The following is a 23,983-nucleotide window of genomic DNA, read 5'->3' as shown; positions in this document are numbered from 1 at the left end:
GAAACTTTTTATTATGCCATCATCATTTTCAAATGCATTTTATTAAACAATGTTAAATAAAAACAAACCATTTTGTTGAAAATAATTGTATTATTTTTTTAAATAGTCCTTTCCACCACCCCAAACAATTTTTCCGCAAAGTTTTTTTCTGCAAAAGTTTGTGTAATACATTTGTCCATTATCTGAATGATATAGATGAAATAGTCGATTAATTAAAGAATTACTCAACAGATTATCAAAGTAGTCACTATCCACAGCCCTAATCTAAAACTAGAAAATTCATGAAAACGTTGCAGACTTCCATAAAAGCCTGTACATAAAAGTAGCTTCACAAATACCTAGATGTTCATAGGGTCTAAAGACAATGCATCGTATTGAAACATCTCTGTGAGCTTTGAAATTATATTGCGAAAAGCTCTAAAAATAAACATGATTTGACCTAACACTGACTATAATCTCTGCAGTTCTGTGGCCATCTGCTGGCGAGGTGAGAATTTACTGGTTAAACCATTTAACAGCCTGTCAGATCAGATGTCAGGACAATGGGCATACTCTGTTAAAGCCATAGATGGATCACATTATTTGACAGGTTTTGTATGTGAGACATGTAACAACAGCAAGCAAGGCCAGTGTGACCTTGAATGATGCATAGAGTTTAACAGCATGTAGTCTTGAAGAGGACAAAATTGTAGATAAACACTTTTGTTTTTCTTAATTACATAACACGCAGAAAGAATTGTAACATACAATTGTTGCTATGATGCCACCTGTAATCTACCTTATGTGCAGTAAAGACATTCCTGAAAACAATTATTTCCAAATGCCCTGAATCAACAACATAACATGAATGTCATACTGAATATTTTCACAACTGGGGATTCATACAATCCGGTAGGCCTAAGCAGTCCTTGAATTTATTATTATGTCAATATGATTAATAGCCTTGAATCCTCATGGAAAGAAATGGTTAGTTTTATGTATTATATATTTGAGGGATTTATATAAAATACATTCAGGCAACTTAATTTCTGTTTGAATTGAATATATATATATATATTATATTATTTTTTTTTTTTTTTTTTTTTTTTGGATTGTAAGGCTATTCATTCATAAAAAATTAAGAACTATGACAATAAAAGTCATTATTACTGGTGCATATAGCTTCAAATTTGTGAACAAATGGATCATTTTTTCAACTGTAATTTTCGGCTTTTTCTTTTTTTTTCATTTTTTTTTTTCATCTACACATCTTAGATTATTAACACTTTTTTTAATTAATAGTTATAGTTAGTCTATTCACTTTTTCTTAAATAGTTATGTTGTGGTAATGAGTAATGACCAAAAATACTCTCTCATGAAAGTCATGGTTCTCTTGATTATAGATAGGTTGACATAATTAACCTATAATTAAAAAACAGTTTGAGGATATGGAGGAAAAAAAAAAAACCTATTCAACTGTACCCATTAAATGTCATGAAAATCATTAAAATAATTTCATCATTAAAATAAACTTGACGAAGTAGTAAAATGATTCATTATGTGTGATGTGTGGAAAAAACGATTTAAATTCTGAAATGATCAACAAAAAGATGCTCATTTTATTTGTCTGCATCCTCAAACCTGCATTCTCATAAGGCAGTGATTTGACCAGGATTTAAGTCATGCGAACCCAAGCATTTTCCAAAGGCAGCAGCAGAAACAATTGGAAGAATTTGAAACAACTTGTGCTTTTGGCTGAAAAATATTTTATTTTAATTTATTTCTTGAAAATATATATTTTTTCAGTGCCACTAGATGTAAAAAGCAGCAGTGTGCTGTGGGAATGGGGTCAACCAGCGGTGAACTACGAGTCTCATCAAGTTATTTGGACAGACCCTTCAGTGAAGCCTGAACTCAAACTCTCATCTCACTGCCTTTCATTCATTCATCTGTTCTTGACATACTTCACATTATCAGATGCATGGGGTAAATGGGGCTTCAATGATGGAAAACATTACGAAAATAAATAAAAGACACAGATGTTGGCAAAGAGGGGGAAGCTATATACAGAGTCCCTATGTGGCATGTCTGTCATTTAAAAGCACCATTTAAAGAGAAACCTGCACTGGTTTAATATCAAATTCCCTCCTTTCTCAAGCAGAGCTGGGCAGCTCTGTCATATCACAGGTTGGGTTGATGATTTTGTGTTGTAACTTTACTCGGCTTTCTTCGACTTCCTCTTGCGGGTTCCTTCACTCAGTTCCTCCTTGGTTTTGGCGGGGGACAGGGGCGCAGCAGCGGCTGGTGCGGGGTGGTGGTGATCATGGGCATCTTCAATACCAAGGGGGGAGCCGAATAGCAAGTGGCACACCCAGGACTCAATGAGGGCGAACGGAGATCCGTGAGAGTGTCGGGCCGTCATAAACACCTGTATAATTGAAAAAACAATAGGAAATGTTCTTGAGTAATAAAATTAGAGATTTATTACATTTTCTCAATAAAATGTGAGTGGTGCATGCCTGAGCAAAAAGTCAAAGACCTAATGGATGTTGGGGGTGGTTGCCAGGGCATTGCTATTCGGTTGCTAGAGCACAAAGAATACTTCTTTTTTTATGCGTACACTATGGTATGTGTACAGTACATGTTAAAGCACGGTCACACTACACTTTTTGTTCCGCTGACTTCAATTCATACGCATGCGAAGACAGGAAATGCAAGCTAATGAGAAATTTGCTACATTCCAAAGTTCAAGTTTGGAAGAGAAGAATTTTAATACATAGGGTTGGAAGTTGGCACACAATTTTTGTATATATGATGTTTATAAATAGAAAAAAAAAAGCATACACCAAAGGCTTAATGGAAATGTTGTCATTATTGGCTCATGATTATGTAATTTTGAGCTTGTATATGATGGGTGAGGAAGAAATTACATGTAAATGAAGTTAATTTGTTGAAAATATTCTCCTCAGCCTCAGTCTAATGTGCCTCTTTAGGGGATTTGGCTCAGGGTTGTTTTATTTAAAGGTATAGCGGAGGATTTTCCCAAATTTTAGAAAAGAACCGCCCTCTCCACTTTTTGAAAAAATGCACATGCGCAACACTCTACCTGCTCCCGAGAGGTAACGCCTATTAAACGTGTGCATGAGAGATCATAGCTTACATTAACTTTTACTAGCAGTGATTTTAAATGGATTTCTCCAAATAGCATGCCAAACTTTACCTGTCAAGTAGAAACTTCGCGACTGAGGCATCAGTGGGAAGCCCAACCTGTGTTTTGAGCGCACGCCATCATGTGACTCGTGTGCACGAGCACGTACGACGGCCTTACGTAAACATATCTCCAGAATGATTGACACTTAGGAGGACCAATAGTCTTGATGATCCACCCGGAAAAAGAAAATCCTCCGCTATACCTTTAATATTACTGTTTTATTATTATTGGATTTTACTTTCATTTTGCTTTAATTATATATATATATATATATATATATATATATATTTATCCTTATTGATATATATATATATATATATATTTATCCTTATTATATATATATAGGTAGCCAGCACAATCGGGCCAATTGCGGCTGAGTGTCAGCTGACTCGGCCGTGTTCTTGCAGCGGCACTAAAAGTGAGCCAGCTCTGGTCCAGTAATGGTTGCCAGATTTGGCTAGGCTTTGGATATGCGAATTTGGTCCGATTTGCGTTGAGACACGGCACATTTAGCCACATTCTGCCCGATAACGGACCATAAGGGCTGGTCTGATTTTGGGTGAGATATGGCCATACAGACCCGGACCAGTTTAGGTTGAGTGCTGGTCTCCTTTTACAATGTGGTAAATTGTATGTAGCGGTGACCCTAAAACATAATATCCTTTCCCTGACAACGTCTCAGGGATCAGGAGCGACAATCAATAATTATGGGCCCTATCTTGCACCCAGCACAATTGACTTTGTACACCGACGCATGTATCATTCCTATTTTGCACCCGCGCACAGCGGACTTTTCCCTCCACAGACGCACGTCGGTTTACTAAGAAATACACTTGCGCTCCCCGGGGCGGTTCAGCGCAAAGAGGAGGCGTGTTCCGGCGCAAACGTTCCCTCATGCTATTTTACAGGTTTAGAAAACAATTCCGCCACTGACTGAAAAAAACTAGTTTAAAGTCGTTTATAGTGGCGCGTTGCGCATGTTATTCATATGCTATTTTAAGGGTGCATGCTTGGCCATAATAAATGTAGCGTGTGCACAACGCGTATACACTTTGATTCTCTCATCTACACAGAAGCAGCAGTTTTCATTTTTGCAAATCATACATTATTACGATAGATAGATAGATAGATAGATAGATAGATAGATAGATAGATAGATAGATAGATAGATAGATAGTTTATTATAAAAGCATACATCTAGCTTACACATTTACCCAAATTATCATACGCCTGTTTAACCGAAGTTAATTTGGGTGTGTTTCTCCATCCCCAACGTCACTTCTCTGTGTTTTACGTCCCTGACGAGAACGTTGCCCTCCTCGGCTGTGAACGCTCCTGGCGTGCGCCTGGCAAATCCGCCGTTATAATAATGAATAATGAAGCTACTTCAGACCAACCCATTTTAGATTTGCGTAAGGCGCAAGAGTAATTTATCCCGCCGGTATAACAGCGCCCAAGACCCGCCCATAAAGTTACTTGCGTTTCGCGCTTGATACTTGCGTTTCAGATCGTTAAAATAGGGCCCAATGAGTTTGTGATGATATTGCAGCTTCACCCTCGAATGAGTTGTTTTATTTATTTATTTGCATTTTTTTGTGTGTGTGTGTGTGTGTGTGTGTAAATACATGTACATGAACAGCATTAAATAGTCTGTGTAAATAAGCATAAATATCATGTCAGATGCTATTTCTGTTCCAACTTTGCAGTGTAAAGATGGCTTTTGTTGATGTTGAAAGAAAAAACTGGATCAGTAACAGTCTATAGTATTGTGATTGATCTCTACAGCCAAAACAATCTTTTTTGCATTAATTTCCTATTATCACTGTAAAGCTGATTTGAAACAATCTGACTTGACTTGACTTGATCTTTTTTTTTTTTTTTATCAGTGCGAAGAAATGCAAATACTGACATCAGATGGAGTGTTTGAAAAGGTCATCAAAAGATGACTGTAGCTCGCTTCGGACAGAAATGGGGGAGAAAAGAGTGGGCCCAAAAGCAAACAAATTCTACCTAAGGTACGTTCCAAAGGTGCACATATTTTAGAAGTTGTACTGAGCACACAAAAATGATTTTAATTCTGTATAAGATTAAGTGCAAGTAAAAGTTTTTTCCCCAGAGCTGTCTCTTTATTAAACTCTAACCCTCATTGATCCCACTCCCCTCATATACTGATTGACTCTCCTCTCCCTCCTCACACCTGCCTCCATTTTGTTATTTGCAATACTATAATGTTCATTTGCACTGCTGACTGTTATTACAGTAACAACTGTTTACATATGCATCTTGCACTACTACCTTGACCATATGCTCAATTTGCACTGCCGACTGTTTATTTACAGTACCGACTGTTTATATATACATTGCAATATCGTACCTTAACTGTAATATGCAATTACTTTCCACTGCACTTTCACTCGGATAGCTTCTGTCCAAACTTTATTTGCACTACTTTAAATCCATTGTTATACTGCTCATTAGCCTAACTTATACATATATCTATTTGTTAAATTCTGTTTATAGTAATAGCCATCTGTATATTATGCTCACATTCTGTTTATAGTAACAGCCATCTGTATATATATTCATAGTACATATCTATCTGTAAAATTCTGTTTATAGTAACAGCCATCTGTATATTATATTCAGTACATATCTATCTGTAAACATTCTGTTTATAGTAATAGCCATCTGTATATTATTATATTCAGTACATATCTAGCTGTAAACTCTGTTCACAGTAATAGTTATCTGTATATTATATTCATAGGACAATCTATCTGTAAATTTTTGTTTATAATAGTATTCAACTCTATATTTATTCAGTACATATCCATGTTCTGCACTTATGGAACCACTGTATATCCTGCACTTGCTGCTATTGCACTTCTGGTTAGACCTAAACTGCATTTCGTTGCCTTGTACCTGTACTTGTGTAATGACAATAAAGTTGAATCTAATCTAATCTAATCTAATCTAATCTAATTTTTAATTTAGCAAACAATACTCAGACCAGAACCGGCTAATAGTACCATTTTTTGCTGGCGTGATTGTGGCCCAATGCCGGCAGTGTCGGCTCAGTTTTAGTACCCAGACTCCGGCCAGTACCGAGGAAGTATTCAATTCTTGTCTGCCTGATTGTGGCCCAATGCTTGCAGTTTTGGCCGGACTCGGGCCAGTGTATTTGGGACGATTCTGAGGCGTCATTCATCCTGCGTCTATCCCAAGTCTGGCAAACGCAACCGGGCCGAGTTATTTCTTCCGGCCTGCCGGATATGGGCCATTATCGGGCCGAACCGTTTTGGCTACCTGGGATATATATATAGAGGACTCAATACTAAGGATTCTTTCTACTGGGCCAGTGGCCCCACCACAAAAAAAGTACAAAATAAAATAAAATAAAATAAAATAAAATAAAATAAAATAAAATAAAATAAAATAAAATAAAATAAAATAAAATAAAATAAAATAAAATAAAATAAAATAAAATAAAATAAAATAAAATAAAATAGTTATTTATTTATTTCTGGTGTTTTTGACCCATAACCTTAATAAATAAGTTTACACCAAGAACTACTAGCCTAACTTATTTATTTCAAATATTCTTAAAGATAAACAGTCAGAATAAAATAAGAACAAATAAATACAAAAGAACAAACATAAATGAAATAAAAAGTACTTTTCAAGTTTTTCAAGATGGTTTAATAATAGTTTTCAGGTACAGAAATTGTAAAAAATAATCAAATGTAAAATAACACGGCATAGTCTGTATAAGTTAAATATCGATTAATCCTTATTAAAGCTACAAAAGCTATTCAGTCAAGAACAGTGAGCAATTTTTTTCTTTGTCTTGTTGTTTGAAAAACACAGGCAGCAGCAGAAATATTAGGCTGCTGTCACTTTAAGACCTAATCAAACATACTGTTTTTCCATTCCACTGTGCTACTTTTCCATTGTTTATCACACGCTAGTCGGACATCTTTAACCGTTGTGCTTGTGTCTTGTATCTTTTGCAGTGTCTAGGCATGACATTGCATTTTAAAAACGCAGAGCTCAAGTTAACAGAATTTAGACTTTTAAAAAACTGTCTTTTCACAGTTAACAGTTTTAATGTTTAACAACGTTTACGCTGGCCCTGGGCCATCGGGCACTCCTTATTGTTGAGCCCTGATATATGCTTTTTTCTTCGTCACTTTAAGCTCGAGGGGGTTCTGGTATGGAAAATCAATATAGAAAAAAAGAAAAAGAAAAAAAACTATTCTCCTCATTTTATGGCAAAGAGCTGCAACAACATTCTTCAAATTGTTTCTTTTTATGTTCCATTTTTAAAATATCAACATATAGTTTGGAACAACAGACTTCCCATCTATGTGAGATACTATTTTGCAAAGCAGAGTTCACTTCATATTGAGTATAATATAACAGTATGATATATAAAAAAGCGATAATGACAGATTAAACAGCTTAACAAGACATCTGTTTTTGCCTTGACAATCTATTGGCATTCGGTGAATAAAGGAATTTAGATTCAAATTCAGAAAGTAGTGTAGCTTAGGATAGTTGTTCAGAGAACTAAAAAAGCGTTGCTTTTCTTTATTCCTTTTTTAGAAGATTGATTTCAATAGCATACCCATAAATACTGTATCTATTTAACCACATTGAATGAGCTGTGCCAAAGTCCCTTTCAAGGAAAGTCTGTTCACTCAGCAGCCATATTTGCAATGCCTCCGGGCAGCTATTTCAGGCATCCAAGACCAATCCAAGGTCTATTTGAATGGTGGAATCCTGAAATCTCAAAAACTGCTTGCTGAACTCCCAATTAACTAACATAATTTAAATCAGCAGCAAAATCTGACATGAACTGTCCAACAGATGTTGTTTCTTAAGCTCAAATTGCATTAAAAAATATATATTTTTTTCAGGCTAGACCAGCCAATGCACACGTGATTGGTTCTTTCATTTAGAAGGCGGGATATTGCATGTTGCAGTTCCTCCCATTCATAAGTAATAGGAGTGCACCGTCTTTATATATCAGTCTTTGGCTGTGCCGGTATTGACAATGTTCTGTCTCATTGACTGAATTTCTCTAAAAGAGGCTGAATTACCTTGGATGTGGCCATGAAGAGTGTGAAGAGGCAGATGAGCATGCTCTTTGACACAGGGAGCAAGTTAGCCTCCTGAAGTGTGAACAGAATGGCTCCATAAAGACTGGCCTTGGTAGGGCTGAAAAATGCAAGAATCACATTCTACACTTTTATATCATTCATTCATTTAAAACATAAACAGCTCTTTCTCATAATTTCATTGACTTGGAATGATGGATTAAAAAGGCATGAGTCATATGAACTGCCTTTTTGCTACTTTATGGTGTTTCAAAAAATAATAATAATAATTTAAACAGATATGCTCACTATAACATGTCAGTAGAAAGAGATGACTTCCAAACATTCTATTTGTGTACCACCAAAGGTTTTCACTAGTGAACAGACCACTCACAATGACATGTTGAGAACTTCATTGGTCTCTGGCTTCCAGACTCCTCGCAACAGCTGCTCGAAATTGGACATGAGAGCGACCCCTGACCCTGTGAGTATTAACAGAAACAATCAGCAGAGCGGCACAGATCTCCCAAGCAAGAGTTTTTAACGGGTCTTATGGAAGTGTTACATGACCCCCAAAATTAATCCCTCTGGAGATATAAGATACTTACCCTTGACATAACCAGTAATGACCATGATCAGCCAGCCATGGTGATACGCATGGTGAGCGTGATGGACTCCAGCAGCGATTTTACGAGTCCGGACCACTTCTTTCAAGGCCACTAGCACTAGTTTCACAGGCAGAAACGCCACGCATTTGTAGAACAGGTTAAGAGGGCAGAAGAAAATCAAGTACCTGAAAAAAAGAGAGAAAAAACTCATTCTCATAAATAGATACTCACGCAACAACCCTATTGTTTACAGTTTCTCATGTTGGCAAGAAGATTTCATAAAGGTAGTGAACTAGGTAGTGAATAGGGTTGGGCGGTATGATGGTATAAACCTTGCCATGGAAGAAATGTGTTAGCTGGTCAATGTTTTGCTATATATTTTGATATATTCATGCAGCTATTAGTCTGCGGAACTGCTTTACGCTATTTGCACATGTAATCAATGAAGAAACATGGAATAAATGTGGAAATACAGAGTGGGACATATCCCAAATAAGTCTTGATGTGGAGAGAGCTGTTATTAAGGGATGTAAAATAAAGTAGTTTAGTTGTTTACAGATTCTTGGCAACTTACCACATTAATATAGAGTGTAACTGTGTGCTAGCAAGTCATATATCAGCTATTTATAATGGCTTCAGATGTGTCTAATCCAATCGAAATTATTTTTTCTCTTAGTTATATTGTTTTACTGCACTTATAGCACTTTGAAAAGTTAAGAGTTAATATCAAATCAGATATTTCATTGGGTTATCAAAAATAGACATGGTAAAAATAAATAACCATAACTATCAATAATTATTATTTTTGCTGGAATTTTTTTTTTTTTAAATACAAATTTAGTCTTAATTGTAACTTCTTCTTTTTTTGTTACATTTCCAGCGAAATTAACTATTTTGTGATATATTACATTACTACAATTCAAAAATATGCATACTGTGATGTAATATTCTGAAAGATAACTTATTACAATGAGTTTTGAAATTATAATTAAGTTATTATCATGTTATAAACTGGTTAAGGATGCAAAAGCACAATTTTCATTTTATATCAAGGTCTGTCTTAAAGTTCTTGAAATGATTTTCGAGGTAACTTCAAAGTGGACATGCACTGAACCATTTCAAAGATCCTCACCACACAGCTGAGGCCAGGAGGATGTGACTGTTGTTATGGAAATAGTCGATGGGAGACACACCAAGCATGATGTCTGCTAGTATGTAGCTCCCAAAACAGTAGAGCATTGCACAGAGCCATGAGGCCACTGGGCTTCTACGGGACACTTCCACAGCACCTGATCAACACAGACCATTACATATGACAATAACACTTTCACTTTTCAACACTTAACATTTACAAAAAAGTCTAAAACTTTAATTTAAAAAGTTTAATTCTGTTCTTCCAACACAGAAGAGAAACTTCAAGATATGGTTATTCAGTGAAAATATTCCCTTGCAGTGAACTGGATTCATGGATCATTTGAGCCAAAAAACTGCATTAACTGATTCATTAAAAAAAAAAGGACTTCTCTCATGTACTTTTAATATATTTTCTAGGGTACTTTGTTCTTATTAGTCTCAAACTCTGTTCACTGTACTGTAATTGCACCGAAAAGTTCACCATACTCCAAAAAAGGTTTTAGAACAACATGAGGGTTATAACGAGTAAATAAAGAGAACATTTTTATTTTGGGGTGAACTAATCACTTAACTCCTTTATACAAAAAGTCAATACATTTTGGATAACATGGATCAGGTTTTGAATAAACTTGTGAAGTTCATACACAGACACACCAAACAGTTGCAGAAATCCATTAACATACTTCCAAATTCTTAAATTGCTTCATTCAAATTGTGTATAGTAGCTAATAACGTACATTAACAACATATGGTTTTGATAAGAAATGAGAAAAATGCAAAATAGTAGTGTTTCAGTGGTCTCTGTCAGGGATATCTGGACCTGTTTGGATAACCATTCATCTCAGCTGCTAATAATTTAGTTCGTCACCACTGTGTATTTAAGTTCCTCCTTGTTCATGCTTCAGTTGTCAGTTGTTATTTGTGTTAGTGCACACTGTTACGCCTGCTGCCTTCTAGTTTAATAAAACCTTGTTTATGTTTTATAATCCTGTCGTCCATCTTCATCTTCTTCTTCATCTTGTCAGAACAACTTACCGAAAATGGATGATGCAGCCAAATTCGCTGCGATCACTTGTGAGAGTCTGGATCTTTTGAGTTTTACTGAAAACTTCTGTCGTCTTGCCATCACTAGCCCCTTCAACGACGAGACCCTGAAGTCTTTGTTCTGGATCGGGGCTAACTATCCCCATCCTATAGACCAGATACCTCCCAGATACCTCTGGACTAAACAGGAGGGACGCCATCAACTCACCGGACCCAGCACTCGTTTCACCACCTGCGACCACGGAGGAATAGTGTGAGCCCCCTCACTAACGGAGAGCTACCGCCTGCCACGACGCATCAGCCAGAACGCGAGGATAAGTGGACAGCGTTGACCCTCGGCCCGGAAGAGGAGCCCCCCAGTGAGTCTGACCAGGGGTGTGAACCTGCGACATCTGTGTTCTAGGGTATAATGGCGGAAATAGAGACTGAGGACTGGCTGATGGACTTATCGTCTTATGGACTCATCAAGGTATCGTCTCCCACCCCATCCCGTTTCATGTTCCTCATCACTCTTCCCAGACAGCACTATGAATTGTTTGGACAGTAATTTGTTTGTTTTTTCAGAACCTTCATCGCTGTTTCTAGACAACACAAGGACTTTATATTACCTTCAAGCTCGCCTAGTCTCCATCTGCTTCCGTCACTGCCCTTCTCAGGCAATCCTCCAGCCCAACCTCTGCTGGGGGTTTGTAGCCCTTCGCTATATCCTGGAATGCCATGCTGTAACGTCGAGCCTCAGGTCGAGCAACCACCATCAATGCCTGAGCGAGTGGATCTTGTGGATCCGCCTCCGGCCTGTGATCAGCTACCTCCGTCGACCTGTCGGCTCCGCCTTGGCTCCTCCCACCTTTGGCTCCACCAGACACCCTCAGCCTTTCAACTCCACTGGGTTCCCTCGTTCCACCGGCTCTCCCTCGGTCAGTCGTCACTCCACCTCCGCCACAGACTTGCGGATCTTCCGCTATGCTCCGTTCCTCCACCCCTGCGGCTGCAGCGGGCTCCTCCTTACCTTTAGGTAAGCCTCGGTCCTACATCACACCGGCATCATCTCAGTCCTCAGGCACTCTGGCTTCACCTCAGACGCTCGTCGCCACGGCATTGCCTAGGCTTCCTGTGCCAGTGATGGAGCAGGCTCTCTGTCTGCACCCTGGGATCCATCGGCTCCGTCTCCGTCGGTCGTCTCCCAGTTGACGTCAGCCTCTACTCTACCTTGGCTCCTCCCTCCCTCGACTCCGCTGTGGGCTGTCGTCTGTGGGCTCTAGGTCTGTTCCTATGGACGTCTACCATAATCGGCGCCGGGGTCTCGTCTTTGTCCGGATATCAACATCCCTTCACCATCTCCTGTCTCCTTCCTTGCGTCATCGCCTTGACCACTTCCAAAACCCCTTCATCCCTCCCTCACTTCTTCTATTATGGCACAAGGTCGCGCCTACCGGGAGGGGGGTTCTGTCAGGGATATCTGGACCCGTTCATTATTAGTTTCACTTTCATGAACTTTTAGTTTGTATTCATCAGTCACATGTGTTCTTTGTCTTTGTTTCCCGCCACTCATCTGTTTCCATGGACACTAACCATTCATGTCAGCTGCTTATCATTTAGCTCAATTTAAAAGGTAGTTAAATTCCTATTCCTCCTTGTTCTTCAGTTATCAGTTGTTATTTGTGTTAGTGCACAATGTTATGCCTGCTGCCTTCTAATTTAATAAAGCCTTGTTTGTTTTATAATCCTGTCGTCCGTCTTCATCTTCTTCTTCATCTTGTAACAGTCTCAGACTTTGGGAGCCCATTGTACTTTATTCAATGTAAAACAACATTTTGTGAAATTTATGGTAACATATTTGCAACTGTGGTTGCCAAAACTTAACCATAAAAAATACAGTGGCAACATTTTAACTTTATTAAAAAAATATTTATAAAATTTGTTTTTAATATTTTAATATACTGACAACCACCTTAAAACAGGTGATAAAGAGAACCACATAATAAATAAAAGTTCATCACAAGTAGCTTTTCTTAAAGAGATAGTTCACCCAAAAATGAAAATTAGCCCAAGATTTACTCACCCTCAAGCCATCCTAGGTGTATATGACATTCTTCTTTCAAACGAATACAATCAGAGTTATATTAAAAACTGTACAAGCTTTATAATGGTTGACATGATTAACACAATGGTTATAATTTTAGTCAATAAAGTTTTAAATATGGATATTTTTCTTACACTAACGCATCGCTTCACTTCAGAAGGCCTTTATTAACCCCAGATGTGTGGAGCACTTTTATCATGGATGGATGCACTTCAAAACAGAAACGGGCATTCACTGCCATTATAAAGAGCCAGGACATTCCACACTCCGATTGTATTCGTCTGAAAGAAGATTGTCACATACACCTGCTTGAGGGTGAGTAAATCATGGGGTAATTTTCATTTTTGGGTGAACCATACCTTTAAGCTGAGGTAAATCATTATATACAGAAGGTGCACAGTGACACTAATGAAATAAATGTTAATTTAACAACATAAGATGTAACATAATACCCTTTGTACATAATTGGTAAGAAAAAAACTAAGAAGAAATGTATTTATTTCAATGAGAAAACAATGAATGTGAGCTTTTCTAAGAATGTCAATTTCAATGTCAATTTATTTCAAGGTTTTCGCTGAAAATTATAAGATGATTTGTCCTTTTTCACATCCAAAAACTAATTTAACTGTAAATTACACTATGGAAATGACTCAATGGGGCCCATCGACTGTTTGGTTACCGACATTTTAGAACAACTTGAGGGTGAGTAAATAGATGACAGAATTTTTATTTTTTTTGTGAACTATCCCTTTAATTAATTAACAGTAAGTTCTCTTATTTTATACGGTGAAAATCTGTAATAGATTCAAATACCGTTGAATTTGTACAGTCTTTTACCATTAAAATGACAACAATTGTTTTACAGTGTATACCATCAAAAACATTGCTCTCTAAAGCAGTGTAGGGTTTACCACTTGATTTCTGACACCCCTAAGACATGCTGTATATCAAGATCTTGGGGTCCACACCACCCCTCTGAAATCTCCAGGGATGAACACATCTCACAGAACAGGTGTAGCTTGGGTAGTTACACACCCAACAGGCATTTTGAATGAAAAATGATCCTCTCGAATGTGGCCTAAAAATAAACAGAAGCCTAAAGCTTTTTGTTCGTCTCAAACTGCAGACCTGTTTCACACCACGACATCCAACATGCACAAACAGCTGACAGGATGAGCTTCAGCTAGCAACTGGCTAATGTTTGGACAAAGTGGTGGATATATACTACAGTATATCAAATTCTTCACCGTCTATGGTGCTTTATCACAAGTTTGTGAATTGTATGTAAATGGTATGAGAGTATTATATTCTATAACTGTGCCCTGGTATATCTGAAAATATGATACCCTTTTAAGTGATGGCAAGTTGTGGTGATCAACTATTACTCTGTTTTCATCAGACAACTCATTAAATTAAAGCATGGAAAAATAAATCTCACCTAAAACTATTACTACTGGTGTATTACTAATGTGTGAATTGCACTAGTCAAAATGTCACCCCAAAATTAATAACAGGTGAGCACATTTCCCCCAATTCACATTAAAAAATCTCATTTTCATTACCATAATGCAAAAAACAGGCTAAGTAAAGTATACTATGTATATAGCCTACATAGGCTAATGGTAGGCTATGACTTGTTCAATATTTTTTTTTTTTTTTTTTTTTTAAGTCCAGGTAGAGAATCATCATTGAGAATAATAGGAAGTCGTAGTAAAACGATCCTGACAAACATGAATTTGCTTAACAAATTTACTGGGCTTCGTTTTGTCCTCTCCTCTGCTGCTGTCTATTTAGGGCGCTTCTATTTATTGCAGTGAGACTCGCAGTGGAATGCGCACGGACTCTATCGTGTTTCGAGGAGGCTCTTCGAGAGTGGGACAACTCTTCACCATAGAGAAAATACCGATTGAGACGTAGAGACATGGATAAAATATTGAATAGCCTACGGACGACCAGGACTGTTCTGCATTGTATTGCAAAAACAATGTCAGAGTTACAATGAACCCTGAGACAAATTACATAACACTTGTTGAAAACAATAATTAGCCTATGAACTGAGAATGAATTGTTTCATATTAAAGCTGTTAATTATTAACTGCTATTGATCTAAATTATGTAAATGCCTAAATATAAAATAATCGTCATTTTAATTGAACCAAAATAAAGCTCTACAGCAAGATTCTGTTGTTATCTCTAAACAACAATTCCACTTACCTGGTTCATATTTGAGGTAGAGAATTGACACGATATAATAAGCGAGATCAAAAACTGGAAACATCGCCATTTTCGAGAAATACTGGGCAATTTCGCCCAGATTAAGGACATCTAGCACATCCATGATGTTCGACTCTACCGCATGAACAGATCTTCAAGAGACTCGCCGTGTGCACGAGTGAAAGGGTTCACTCACATGCAGATGCCTATTAATACACAGCAAGCTCAGGCGCACTATACTGAGGTGAAATCAACACACACGGACAGTGCTCGCGCGGAGGAGGAGGTACTGCCACTTACTGGATGACCGCGACATGCGCGCGCCGAATCGATTATCAAGCCATTTCGAATTTAAAAAAATAAAATAAAAATAATTATAATAATAATAATAATAATAAATAAATAAAATAAAAGTCATTGTTTCATATTTTCATGGTCATGGCCCTGCTTTTTTTTTTTTTTTAAATAAATAGCTTTTAAGAGAACTCAAAAGGATCAAAATACATTTTCATTTCAGGTTAAATCTTTAAAAAAGAGGATTGCATTTAGAAAATTTACATTTGTGAAGGTGATATTTAGCTAACAGAAAATAAGGTTTTATAAGGTTTCTTTTCACATTCGTGAAAACCAAAAATTACATTTTCATATGTAAATTCAAAGTTAGGATTCGCATAACATTTGATAAAATCACAGATGTCACACCAAAATGTCAGTTGAGAGCAGTTCCAAAATAAATGTAAAGTAGTTTCAGGTTTCTCTAAACAGAAAGAACAGATATCATTCTTAAGTCTTTTGAGAGAGCACTTATCTGGGTAAAACCTACGAATGAACATTGTTAGTTATCAGGTATTTGTGAGGTAATGTCCAAACTTTTTTTTCCAGGGAATGTCACTTACAAAACCATTAAGAAATGACATATGGCATAGAAACAGATTCCTTCTGACACAAGACTCGAATATTTCCGTTTAATGTCTTAGATCCACTGAGTGACAAAAAGACGAAAAAGAAAATCCTTTAAAAAGCACTAGAACTCCTTGTGGCACTGCATCAGCCACAATGCAAACTCTTTTGGAGTAACAGGAATTCCATGCTTTACTAAAAATTCAGAATAGTGGAACCATTTTGATTGAAAAGTTGAGATACAAAAATAATTCCATTTTTAAACCAACTATCAAAGAAAAGAGATTTATGTTTATAGTAGGTCCTTATTATTATTAATTATATAAGAGTGAGGTGTACAATTGTATTTAAAGATGAGGGTTATGTTATAGGCTAGTAATTACAGGTTCATAGATTTTTAAACCCCCTAGTTTGGAAAAAATAATATTAGGGATCAGATTCCAGATAGATGTGGGCTTAATAAAGTTCTTTATCCAGTTTATTTTAAAGGTGTTGTTTAAAGTGGTAAAATCAAGAAAGTGTAAACCCCCATCTTGCCGCTTGTTAAGACTGACGTCATGCGTCACCGTTTCCCAAACGCTCTACCCCAAGAAAACAACAAATGGTGCTAATATACACTCACGATGTGATATACGAAAAATTTGAATCTAAATTGTCATATGCTATTCTTTGAATATGCTTTCTTTGCAATATAGCCTTTAGTTTGGTGTTTCAATAGTAGCATGGAATGTATTTTTGGTCATGTAACATGGTGAACATTGAAATATCAATCTAGAATGGAAAACATGGGAAATTCATGTGTGTGTTTTTTTTTTTTTTTTTTTTGATGGCAATAGCTTTTTTTTTTTTTTATCAAAGTACCATGTCCATGGTACAAAATCTACTACATTTACTGTAGCTCAGCTAATTCTGCAGCCAAAGAGCTTGCTTGGTCAACTTTTAAATAGTCTGGTTGAGTGGCAGCTGTAAGCTCCTGCAGTGCGCTGTTAGAGCTCCTCTGAAACCCTCCACCTGTTTAGATCTGCTTCGGGATTTATGTATGTAGCCTATATGTCTGTTACTGCAGGTTGTTTTTTTGTTGTTGTTTTTTTCACAGGTTGATTTCCGCCAACCACCACCGAGATCACTACCAATAACATTGTCATATCCATGAACATGCTAAAATTATTCAGGAGTTGCCATGATTAAAATGCTGATTCATTAACCATAAAACCTAAAAATTGTAATCGGCTAACAGATGTTGTTATTGTTATTACTATTAGTTTTGTTTTTGGACCTTTGAAGAGGATGCATGCATCTTTTGCATATCGGAGTGCTCAGGAACAGAATTGCAGTGTTCCTTTTCAGCCGTCAGGTGGCGATGATGATCCACCGACTTGTACTCTACTTATACAAAGATCGAAGAAGAAGAGGAGGAACAGAGGCGGATATAATCGTCGGCCAAAATGATCGGAGATCTTTTAATTGTGGGGTAAATTTCACTGTTTTTATTAATGCTGGAAACGTTTTTTATTAAATAGAAAGTTATTTGTGATGTTCATATGTGTAGTATTTGAATGTCACTGTGTAACAGCTGTTTGTTTTCCTGTCCACGTCACACATCTTCTTGCGTTTTCAGCACACTGCTCATGAACGCTGGCGCTGTGCTCAACTTTAAACTGTAAGTAAAGACACAACAGTTATGTGACAGTTTTAGTTTCGAGGAGATTGCTTGCTAATCGGTTCGGTGTCTTTGCGCAGAAAGAAGAGGGAAACACAGTCTCAAGGGTTTGGTGATGAATCTGGATCATCCAGTACTGGTAACAGCAAATCTACTTCCTTTTTGGTCATCATGAAGTGTCAACTATAGTTTTTATTATTATTATTATTATTATTATTGATTTCCCTTAGTATAAACATCTATCTGTCTATCTATGAAAAACGTCCAACAAAAAGTGTTGAGTGGTCCATGTTGTAAAAAGTAGCCTATATATATTATATTATTAGATAAATGCTGCATTTCTGCCTCCAGAATTTTTATTTTTCCAAGTGTATCATATTTGACTCTTATCATGTATTATTTGTATTTAGGTGACAACATCAGAGAGTTTTTGCTGAGTCTGCGGTACTTTCGCATATTCATATCCCTTTGGAACATTTTCATCATGTTTTGCATGATCGTGTAAGTATTGACATCCTACTTTCACGCTGTTATGCAATATTAAAAGCTGTTTTGTGGAGAGTTGTTACCATGTAATAGTGTTCTTTGTCTTTTTTTTTCAGGTTATTTGGATCATAATACATGGCTGTTACAGTGAGAATAACTACAGACACAAAATATTTAATTATTGGGCGGATCTCATGTAATGGTTATTTTGTAATGGTGCAGAACGTCTTTAAGTGTTATACATAGACTCACCAGGTATCTGTATATTTTGTACAAAAGTGTGTATGATTAATATTGCTTTTACTTTTTGTTAATCAAATGAGGACAGGGCACATGGGAATTAGTTTTTGTTAAAATAAAAAGTGCAGTTTAAAACTGCTGTGCTCTACACAGTACCCTATAGAACTACTGTCAGGTATTTTACCCAATAAGAGTTAGGTTTAAATTAATGTGCAGTCTAGTCATGTTAAATCTCTGTATGGGAGATGAAAGATTTCTGATCATGAATTGAAACAATAAATTACATCTCTTAAAAGCTGCTGCCTTGATTAATATTAAACTTTTTAAAAATTGTGTACAGTAGAAAATTCAATTCTGCTATGAAAATGTCAGTGTTAAATGCATCGAGGCACTTTGCTTTGACCTGAAGTATCATACACCACGCTGACTGACCCACACTAAAAGATTTTTTAAATGGGAGACCATAAATGACAAAAAAGGTGTGTTCCTATAGTGTGAAGTGCCACGATGTGACAGACAGCACAACACACACGATTCTATTCACAATCAACCAGATTCTAGACTGTAAACACAGGAAATCTCAGAGTCAAACATTATCTTGTAGCGTGTGAGTGCTGTTAGTTTGCAGAAGCACCAGTCCTGAGGCTCTTACTGAACTCTTACCAGTTTTATATACACTTTCAGCCTACACACCATTTCAAGGTCAAAGATTGTAATTGCATGTTAAAAATCACTTGGCTCAATTAGAAAATATATGCATTGAAACTCCAGGACTATTTTTTCTCAAGGACTACAATCAGAGATCACACTTATCAAACAATATCTTTAGTATTTAGGGATTTTTAAGACTCAAATTACAGTTAAGGTATTCAAAAATACAACGCATTTAATAATATAAAGTTTATAACGGCTATTATTCTTACATTTTTATTATAATTCTGGCATACGAACCCTGTGGCATAGGTCACAAATCAACCATTAAATTCACTCAACTGCCAGTTATAACATGGCACATTCATAAGAGCATGAGATAAAGTGTTCCAAAAAAAGGCAAAGTTTTGATAGTTCAGGTTTATTAAAATAATAATAATAATAATTCTCCCTCATCTCGGGAAATTGTGGGCTGCTTGGTAGAGAACGCACGCACCTCCATGTAGGTTTGGCACTGAAGGGCCATCGGGGTACAAATCTCTCAAAGCCCTAGAAGGTGTACAAGAAAACATAAGACTTTGGAAAATAAACTAATTTCAATTTTATTCTTTACATATACACAAATATAACACACCTCAACTGCCTCATGTTGCGATCCATCAAAGGTCACTCATGTAAAGGTCCTCTTGAATTACCGAATTTGATCTTCTGAAAGGGACACAAAAAAAGTAAATTAAAGAACAAGAAATGCACCTCTAACTTCGTATGCCGACAAGTCTGGTGGCGCTTCAGATAAATTGGCTTAAAGATTAGAGCAAGTGTCAACACTATCGATCTGCTGGGGAAAAAAGAGAAGTCATCATGTGCACCAGGTAAATGGCAAACACGGACAGTGTCCCGAGAACATGTTCAGCCTTACCTGTTTGAGAGAGTGTAGGACTTGTGAAACGAAGCCAGATGAACAGGTTATTCATTTAGTCCTAGCATGATCTGTGGGGAAGGGAGCAGTAAAGGTGAATTGCCTTAATAAACCTTACATTTATTATTCTTGCAACGGTCTGGTTGCTCAGTTCACTTGGCTTATTTTTATTTTTTTAAAGTCAACAGAGTCGATCTGCTGGGGAAAAAAGATCAGTCATCATGTGCACCATATAAATGACAAACACACTCCCAACAACATGTTCAGCCTTACATTACCTGTTTGAGAGCATGTAGGACTTATGAAACGAAGCCAGATGAACAGGTGGTCCTAGCATGATCTGTGGGGAAGGGAGTAGTAAAAATTAATTGCCTTAAATACACCTTAAATGTATTGTTCTGGCAACTGTCTGGTTGCTCAGTTCACTTGGCTTATTATTTTTCTTTTAAATGAAGTCAACAGAGTCGATCTGCTGGGGAAAAAAGATCAGTCATCATGTGCACCAGGTAAATGACAAACACAGACAGAACAAGTTCAGCCTTACCTGTTTGAGTGTGTGTAGGACTCATGAAACAAAGCCTGATGAACGGGAGGTTATCCATTAGGTTTTAGCATGGTCTGTGGGAAAGGAGTAGTAAAGGTCAATTACCTTAACAAAAACTTGAATCTAGTTGTTACAACAGTCTGGTTGCTCAGTTAATTTGGCTTTTTCTATTTATTTAAAGTCAACAGAGTCGATCTGCTGGGGAAAAAAGATTAGTCATCATTGCTACCAGAGGTTTTAAAGAAGAGTCTAGGCTGAATCTTAACTCACCAAGATCTGAGTATGCGCTAGAGCAAAGCTCCATTTCCCAACAGCCCACATACTGTAAAACAAACAAAATAAAGCGATATTGAAAGAAAAAAATAAGCAATTACAAATAATCTGCTACAAAGTAACTGAAATAACAGCCGGTATGCAGCTACGATGAAACACTCACATTAACAGCATGTGTTTGTACATGTATTTACGTTGTATGTGAGTAAACGTTACAATATTCAATCAATCAAGACTAAAGACTAAAAACCTTTCCGCTTCCAACGGAAACGAGCCACGTGGTCAGAGCTTAAACTATACAAATCCTCCATTTTAGTTTTTTAATCCAAACAATTTAAGCACAACGCGTATTTTTTCAATAATTTTATACAAAATAGCATTAAAAAAAAAACACACTTCTCGAGGATAAATAGAAGTAAACTGCTTACCCTGCAGAAAGAAGAAGGAACTGGGAAGAACAAGTAGGCGACCACGCGTTATATAGTCCGCGGCCGCGCGCATGCGCACTTGTGCAGTGATAGATTGTTGCGATTACAAAGACAAAAGCGAAAAATATTTTTATATAATTTTAACCATTCAGGATGTGATGTTACACGAAAAAAAAAACAAAAAAAAAAACAGATTGGGTCCTTCTTTATATGTTATTGTGTTGTTATTTATTTAGAATAAATGCACATGCCTGAAGATTATCACTATTGACCATGATGATCATGAATTGCAATATGCAATAATAGGCTACTCTTGTTTTAAGAGTTTTTTAAAAATCCCTTTTTAATTTAGATGGTTGAAAATCATTTCTATAAAAATCACAAGTGTCGCTGTACCTAAGAACAAAATGAATTTTCCATTTTTTTCCCCCATTGCAACATAACGTAAAATGATTTTGAACTACCTGGAATATTTCGAAACATACTTTAGATAAAACAAAAAATGGCTTTAAAATTGCTAGTTGACGATTCATCTCCTTGTTTTACCATTATTCTCCGGAAGGTGGCAGTATAGGCTAAATTGGAAATTTGCTTTCCTTTTCAAAGTGCCCACTTGTCTTATGAGGTTACTAGAGGTTACTAAAGTAACTGTACAATACTCCTCTACATTGTAGAATGTCAGCTTAAAAAAAATGCTATACATAACCACACAATTTCCGCCGGACAAAAAGTGACATTAACCCAAAATTATTTTGAGCCTTTTTATCCACACCCATCTTATTATTATTATTTTAAATAAACCTATATTTAAATAATATTAATCTTTGTATTAGTATTTTCTTCTTCTTCTTCTTCTTCTTCTTCTTCTTCTTCTTCTTATTATTATTATTATTATTATTATTATTATTATTATTATTATTATTAGCCTATTTCGTCATGTTATGCATGGTAGCCTATCTAGGGTGGGCAGATTGCAGTCACACTTGAGACGCACAAACTTGCACGTTCATTGTAGGGCAGTTAGCGCCTATTTGTGTGATTACATTAGCACATATCTTGTGTTTTGTAAGTCGAGTACATACATAGAGCGGCTCCTAGCTCTTTGTTTAAGCACAAAGAAACTAAAGTCGTGAATTACAGTTGTAGGATTATCTCCCATCAACAACTGACATTAAAAGACCCCTTCCCCCATGTGTCTCTGGTGCAAAACATCCCTTCAAAACGTGTGAAGCGCTGCTTTTAGTCTTGCTAAAAATCTTCAATCATGTAGGCTAAGGAATATATCATGATACACGTGTCTCTTTTCTGTGAAATCTTTACTGTTTTTTACTTATAGGTTTACTTGATCCATAGCTAGCTACATATATTTTTTAGAAAAATCATGGTAAAATGTATCAAATGTGATTTTGAGGAAAGTTGATCCCCCTCCCCCTGTCTCCGCCCCGAGCAATAAAAACCAAAGAACTTTGTTCATAAAGCATGTACACATGCTAAGACATATTATTGTGAAATAGAGATTTACAGGGTTAAATCATGTTGAATGAAGTCGATGTCTTGTTATTCTCATGACGAATCCGAATGAGCAATGTAATTATTTCCTGACAGTTTACATTTAAAAAACACACAGCAGATCCTACTAATTTAAGTACACATTATGATCGCAAAAAGAGGAGAGGCAGCTTCAAAGGGAGACAGATTTGGTTTTTTTTACAGTGAAACAATCATGGATGTCTGCAGCAATTTTTATGGGTTGGCCTGTTCTTTTCTGGGGCCCAATGAGTAGGCTAACCTTAGGGGGCCGCCCTCATCACAAGGCCCAGGACAACTTTCTGGGTTGTCAACCCCCCCAACCATCATCCCTCACCAAAACGAAAGCCCAGGTCTGCAGAGGAAAAGTGTCTGGGAAGGACTAATCGTAGGACAAAGAGAGTTGCTGGTGAGATCACTGGTGCCTTTCAGCATGGGCAGTGCACGTATGAGCTAACCAGGGTGTGGGACTCATTTGACCTTTTGGCTCAGGCTGGCGGGTGCACGCAGACTGGAAACACAGCAGGAGGGTGGTGCTGGTTGCCAGACTGGTGTCTCCGGGCTGCTCATAGGGAAAAGGAGCCCGAACCACAGCAGGTGGTCAGTCAACATGGCAGATCACCATGCTGAAGCTGTCATTCTGACTTTCAGAATCCCCAACGGGGTCCTGTCATGACTTGCCTGATGTTTGTTCCCTAATCGGACAGAGATTAAGGCGGACGGAATGTTACATCGTACCCTGTGGCAGGCTACAGGTCAAGGATGTGCTGGGTGTTTTCATTGATCAGGTCAGGTGGTGATTGTGTGCTCAGATGGATAAGGCTACAATTATTAACCTCGAGAAAATAAATAAAGCAGAATTCTGTTATGGCACTGAGCAAGCGATAGCTACAAAAATGCATCGCGGTGATAGTCTCCACCAAAATACCACAGCTATGGTTACCACTGTAAAATAATATTGCATGAATATGGGATCTCATTTT

The 23,983-nt window shown here is 37.0% G+C and overlaps 2 protein-coding genes and 1 long non-coding RNA gene across 4 annotated transcripts; 1 reads left to right on the top strand and 2 right to left on the bottom strand.

Moving 5' to 3' along the window:
• Nucleotides 1-1,576: 1,576 nt before the first annotated feature.
• On the bottom strand, nucleotides 1,577-15,608 carry tmem38a (transmembrane protein 38A). Its single transcript, XM_084395195.1, has 6 exons — nucleotides 15,373-15,608; nucleotides 10,030-10,186; nucleotides 8,898-9,082; nucleotides 8,684-8,771; nucleotides 8,293-8,410; nucleotides 1,577-2,407 (listed from the first exon to the last, which is right to left on the bottom strand). The coding sequence occupies exons 1-6, from the start codon at nucleotides 15,494-15,496 to the stop codon at nucleotides 2,195-2,197; spliced, it is 885 nt and encodes a 294-aa protein (XP_084251321.1). The 5' UTR covers nucleotides 15,497-15,608; the 3' UTR covers nucleotides 1,577-2,194.
• A 1,944-nt stretch (nucleotides 15,609-17,552) lies between these two features.
• Nucleotides 17,553-18,955, top strand: smim7 (small integral membrane protein 7; the record flags this gene model as incomplete). 2 transcript variants are annotated; one of them, XM_084395954.1, is made up of 5 exons in its annotated part: nucleotides 17,553-17,743; nucleotides 17,891-17,932; nucleotides 18,013-18,071; nucleotides 18,343-18,433; nucleotides 18,535-18,955. In XM_084395954.1, the coding sequence occupies exons 1-5, from the start codon at nucleotides 17,718-17,720 to the stop codon at nucleotides 18,548-18,550; spliced, it is 234 nt and encodes a 77-aa protein (XP_084252080.1). In that variant the 5' UTR covers nucleotides 17,553-17,717. The 2 variants fall into 2 exon arrangements, with proteins under 2 accessions (XP_084252080.1, XP_084252081.1); XM_084395955.1 differs by lacking the exon at nucleotides 18,535-18,955 and having other exon boundaries at nucleotides 17,630-17,743; nucleotides 18,343-18,437.
• Nucleotides 18,956-19,711: 756 nt separating this feature from the next.
• On the bottom strand, nucleotides 19,712-21,558 carry LOC311282243. Its single transcript, XR_014625904.1, has 7 exons — nucleotides 21,474-21,558; nucleotides 21,043-21,094; nucleotides 20,773-20,846; nucleotides 20,507-20,568; nucleotides 20,229-20,299; nucleotides 19,944-20,017; nucleotides 19,712-19,858 (listed from the first exon to the last, which is right to left on the bottom strand). It is a non-coding gene; the product is annotated as an uncharacterized lncRNA (long non-coding RNA).
• Nucleotides 21,559-23,983: the final 2,425 nt, after the last annotated feature.

This window comes from Rutilus rutilus, assembly GCF_951802725.1.
Source record: "Rutilus rutilus genome assembly, chromosome: 22".
Classification (NCBI taxonomy): domain Eukaryota; kingdom Metazoa; phylum Chordata; class Actinopteri; order Cypriniformes; family Leuciscidae; genus Rutilus; species Rutilus rutilus.
This window is presented reverse-complemented; position numbering and strand designations above follow the sequence as displayed.